At 39.7% G+C, this 5,197-nt stretch overlaps 1 protein-coding gene across 1 annotated transcript in view; it reads right to left on the reverse strand.

Annotated features, from left to right (window-relative positions):
* The window catches only part of tcea2 (transcription elongation factor A (SII), 2), a gene marked incomplete at its 3' end in the record, with an annotated part of 5,802 nt that extends 4,770 nt beyond the window's left edge, over positions 1–1,032 (reverse strand). The window contains 1 exon segment of the mRNA XM_035657258.1: positions 821–1,032. Coding sequence (XP_035513151.1) covers positions 821–889 — 69 coding nt within the window.
* Between the last annotated feature and the right edge of the window lie 4,165 nt (positions 1,033–5,197).

Here is a 5,197-nt window from a genome sequence, read left to right on the forward strand (position 1 = left end):
TTCACTCTTAATTTTAACATCAATATAAGCGATGGGATATTATTATTATTATTATTATTATTATTATTATTATTACTACTACTTTAAGAATTAACAAGGGAATGGAACTTTTTTGTGGGAAAACCACATCAGACACATTTTCTTAAAGCATCTCTGGAGGAGACCTTTAAGATGTTGACTACTTTATAAATACCACCATAACAACCTTGCTGGTGGTCAAACTTCCCAGCTACCCCAAGCTTTCTAAATAAAATAAAACTCTGCATGTTTGATGTTCACTGTCCACTATAATAGTACAGACTACACAGAACCTTCCAGGGCACATGGTAAACATGGTAAAGGCTGAAGTCGCCTGTGCTCTGCTCCCTCCTCCATATTAGCTCGAAGAGTGTGCACTGAAAACTACACTTACTCATTTAAAAAATACAGTATTTTAGAAATATATTTGACTTCCTTAACACAGTAACGGAGTCACTCCTATCTCTGCACCGGCTCATGAATGTGATAACCTGTGGAGTCCATCAACTCTGAGCTGACTAGGTAATTGGCTCAAGGTGCGGGTGTTTTAACTGGCAGCCCTTCCACCAATAGCTGCAATGATTTACAGCCAAAATGTTTCCACAAACCGTCCCGAAGCATCCGCAGCAGCTCTCCCGGAGATATAACGAGCGAGAACCGTCCCGCCCGGAGCAGCCGGCGGACTTTAAACCGTCCGCCGGGCTTCCAGAACCTTCCCCCTCTCCGCCGCCCGGGCTCATCACCTGATCGCCTGTTTTCCAGCGGATGCAGCCACGGGGGTTTGGGGTTTTTTTGCACTCACCGTGTTCTTCTTGTGCACCATTTTATCCAGCTTTTTGGCGATTCGCTCCACCTCCTGGTTTTTAGCCATTTTGAGCGGGTTCCTGCCTCAGTTGTCCTCCTGCGGCGCGGTGAGAAGCCCCATTGATGAGGAGGAAGGAACTCTCCCTGTCTCTCTCTCTTGACTCTCTTTACGCAGCCTGTCTGTCTCCTTCTCTCCCAGCTGCCGCCTGCCTCTCGTTTGTTGTTGTGTGTCACCGTGGGACGCCGGGAGTTGTAGTTTTTAGTTTTGGACTCTGTCCAAATTAAGCTCAGGGGCGACTTGTCCAGAACTTTTAAAGGAGACTCGGCAGTCCCGCAGTGTCCTTTATTTTATCATTTATTATGTATTAATCATTACAAACAGCGAGGGCTAATACTGGATATGGATCGATATTTACATTTTATTTCATTTCTATTGGTGAACGGATCAGGGAGAATTCCATTAGGTTAATTTTGTGAGGCCGTTGCATCATCATCATCCTGCTGCAGGATATATATTTTACACAATGTGATTTTCTTAATGTATCCATCTTTCGGGTTTGGAATTTAACCAATAAACCAGTTTACACAACCTCCACGAGAGAGGACTGTCCGCGAGCAGCTCCCTCAGCCAATGAGATCCTTCCCTCGGCTGTCCCACGGTGACGTCTCGGCGTGGACTCTCCTCAGGACCAGATGACGTTCATGACACAGTCAAACTTTATTCATAAAGCACATCACTAATCACAACAGATAAAGAAAAAAAAAAAAAGCCAACACAAGTGAATCAGAGCAGATGGCTGCATGAGAGTCACTCTGCTACTGCTCTCAGGTTGATGACATTATGATGACATTTCCATTTTTATGCTTTATTATTTTTCTGACATTTTGTTTTACACTTAAGAAACATTCTAACTACGTAACGTTGATCCACATTGAACATGCATTAGTTCTTTGTACAGCACACACAATGCACAGATTCCTCTTTTTTGTGATCTAGTTTTTATTTTTCAGTAACAGATAATTCAGCCTTTACATAATTGGTTAATACACATGAATGATTTTAACATCAATATACAAGCATTCAACTTCCTGACAAAAGCCTTATTTGTCCCCTTCAAGTCTTAAAGTTCCCTCTTTTTCTTCCTACGCCCTAAATGGCACATGGGTAAAATAATAAATAAATTAATAAAGAAAGAAACAACAACAACACAGAGAGACACAAAAAGAAACAAATGAAGAAATAATAGATACATTTGAGAATATGTATATATATACACTGCGTACAACACACACATATACATGCACATTGAACTTAACTGGCAAGAAATAAAAGAATAAATAAACATCAGTCATAAAGAAGCTTGCACAAAAGAAACAATTCAATCAATTCCAATTTTATTTGTATAGCGCCAATTTCATAACAGAAGTTATCTCAGGACACTTTTCAAATAGAGCAGGTCTAGACCGAACTCCTTTTAACATTACAGAGACCCCAACAGTACCACCATGAGCAAGACCTTGGGAGACAGGGCAAGGAAAAACTGCCTTTTAACAGGCGAAACTCGACCAGACCTTCGGCTCTAGGCGGGTGGTCATCTGCCTTGACCAGTGGCGGGAAAGAGGAGAGAGAAGAGAGAGAGAGAGAGGAGAGAGAGAGAGAGAGAGAGGGTAACGTAGACAATATCTTGATGATGGTATGAGCATTTATACCGACTGTCATTATTTCATAAAATGTAACTTTCCCCAGCGCCCTGGACAGAGTATCAGTTGTATTTCCCTTCACATCATTGATTTGAGCTATAGAAAGGAATGAGAGGATCCACTGGGAGAGCCTGAGTGTATGAGCTTTCCATCTTAATACTAACAGTTTTTGAGAGATTCCTCTTAAGGATGGGGTAAAAGTACTTCTTTTTATAGTAATAAAGGCCCTACCCTTATGATGGCGACACAGAGCTACATGGATGTGATTTCAGAGAGCAGTTTAAGCAATAATTAAAATACATTGTTTGTGTTAAAGGTTAAAAACCTTGTTGGGAAATGAACACAAACCAGCTGATCAGATATGACTGAAAACCCTCGTCAACTTTAAATTAGATTTCATTGTGGTTCATTCAGACACAGCCTGCATGCACTTACTGTGTCCTTCCTCTAGATGTCAGTGTTGTTATTTTGTACTTGTTGATAAAAGCATGCAGTAAATGTGTTTCTATAACAGACCAAATTCTGTAAAACATACCATTTAATTGGAAACTGGAAACAAATTGGGGTCTGATTTTGACTGCAAAGAACCCTCTGCACACTCTAGTGCAGTGCAAGTATAAAGCCATCCTGGGACCCGATGGAGGTCCATGGATATGTTTTTCAAGTTTTAAAAGTGCACAAGGCAGCAGATAAAAATTAACAAATTATAAATATATAAATCTAATATAAAATGTGATTAAATGGATTCGATTTGTAAATAATAGAATCAATTTCACGAATAAGAAATAAAGAAAGTCAAACCAGGATAAGCTCTTTAAGAAAAGTTTCATTTAAGAAGAGATTAAAAGATGATTCTGACTTATGAGTGAGGAAGTTTCATTCAGAATGAAAAAAAAGATTTTGTCATTGTGTTTCAAAGGTTCTTACTGAGTAAATAACCGAGTACAGAAGAATTTAATAAAAACATGTCACACAAATATCAGTTTAGTTTTGGGAATCTGCCACGACACAGAATAGTGAAAGCAGCAAATAGAGCAGTGCTCCCAAGGTTGAGTTGGGTTGGATAAATAGGAAAAAAACTGCTTCACAAAATGATGCAAAATTATGTTTTTTTCCCTTCCTTGTGAAATAGGCTGCTGGGTATTTTCGTCTCTTTAGGGCCTCTAAAAATACTCAACTAAAACTAAAAATCTCTATTTGGTGGACATTCATTTACGTCCACATTAAAGGGGAACCAATTTTACACATCAGTCTGTTTTTGGCTGTTGAGGAGTGCTTCTGCACATGTAAAAAAAATAGTTTTGTAAAGCCTTTTGTGCCATGCAAAGTCTGATAAATGTCCTCAGGTGATGTCATTTGAGTCAATGTAGGTTGGGCTACTAGATTGAAAATGAAATGTTGGTGTGGAGTTAGAAAGAAGTGAGCTTACCAGATCTTTGTTGCCTGCTCCTCATCTCAGCCTGAAACTAGCTGCTTACAACTACGTTAGCTACTAGCACAACACAAAAGTTGTATTGTGGGTAATGTAGGCTCCGCAGTGTGACAAGGAAGAAAGTGTTGAATAAAAAATGATAGTAACTGGTTCTGCCAATTTATTTTTTCTGTTATTCATAAGAGCAGCCAAAGATTGACAGAGGGGGGAGATCCATGCAGAAAATATCTACTATCAACAAATTTCTTTAAAAATAAATGGTATAAATGGATCTAACAAATTTTTTTTTTAAAACAAATATTCAGATAAAGCAGGAATTTTGCCTGCTAAAAGAATACTAAAAATGTTTTTGAACCTTCAAATGCATCCAGGGAAAGGCTTAATCTGTCTCCATTTGGTTTCTGTTCCTCCAAACATTCAGTCCCTAAAATACTCCCAACTCCTGTGCTGTCAGCGTGGTCACCTCTCCAAACCTGTGCCTGCTGCTTGCTCGCGGTGCGTGACGAATAGAACAGACGCTGGTTGCTGCGAGCTGGCCGCTGAGTACCCTGTCTGAACGGCCCAACAGGTTAAAATGGCCGCCGAAAGGAAGCGGGCAGTGCTTCGGGGGACGTCTGCCTTCTGTGTCCCTAGCATATTGGGTTCAAAAACTGAGATTAAAGGTTTGGATATATATTATTGGCGTACTCAGCAGCGAATTTTGATTTTAAAAGTAGCAGGGTACATCAAGTAAAATTACAGGCTTGAAAAAATACAACCCCAAAAATTACTTAATTACAGTAACGTGAGTAGTTGCTTTCACCCCTGGATAAGGTTTTACTAGTAGACTTTGCATCATTTTACAGGGGTCAAAACCAAAACAGGTTGGGAACCACTGCTTTAATATCAGCAAAAGATACATCCTGTAAGACAGAGGGTGTTGATTTATGTCAAGGACGAGCAAAAATAACTAGAAACATCCCATATTCTATGTAATCCAGAAAATATAACATTTTAAACAAATTTGCCAACATTGGCCTCCAGATACAACTCGCTTAAACTCTTCTGTAGTGGTCCTGTCTATTTCTCTCTCTCTAAATTTAAATCAGACGCTCCTCTCTGCATTCCAGACGAGTAAATAATTCTTGGAGAAACTTTTTTCTTTTGGTCTCATGAATTCTTGTTGCTTGATGTCTGCAGCCAAGAACCTCCTCCAGCTGAAGGATCTGCAGAGCAGAGCTGGCAGCGACTTCAACAGCTGCT

Source organism: Morone saxatilis, unplaced genomic scaffold, assembly GCF_004916995.1.
Source record: "Morone saxatilis isolate NCDOM2014 unplaced genomic scaffold, NCSU_SB_2.0 Contig15, whole genome shotgun sequence".
Taxonomy (NCBI): Eukaryota; Metazoa; Chordata; class Actinopteri; family Moronidae; genus Morone; species Morone saxatilis.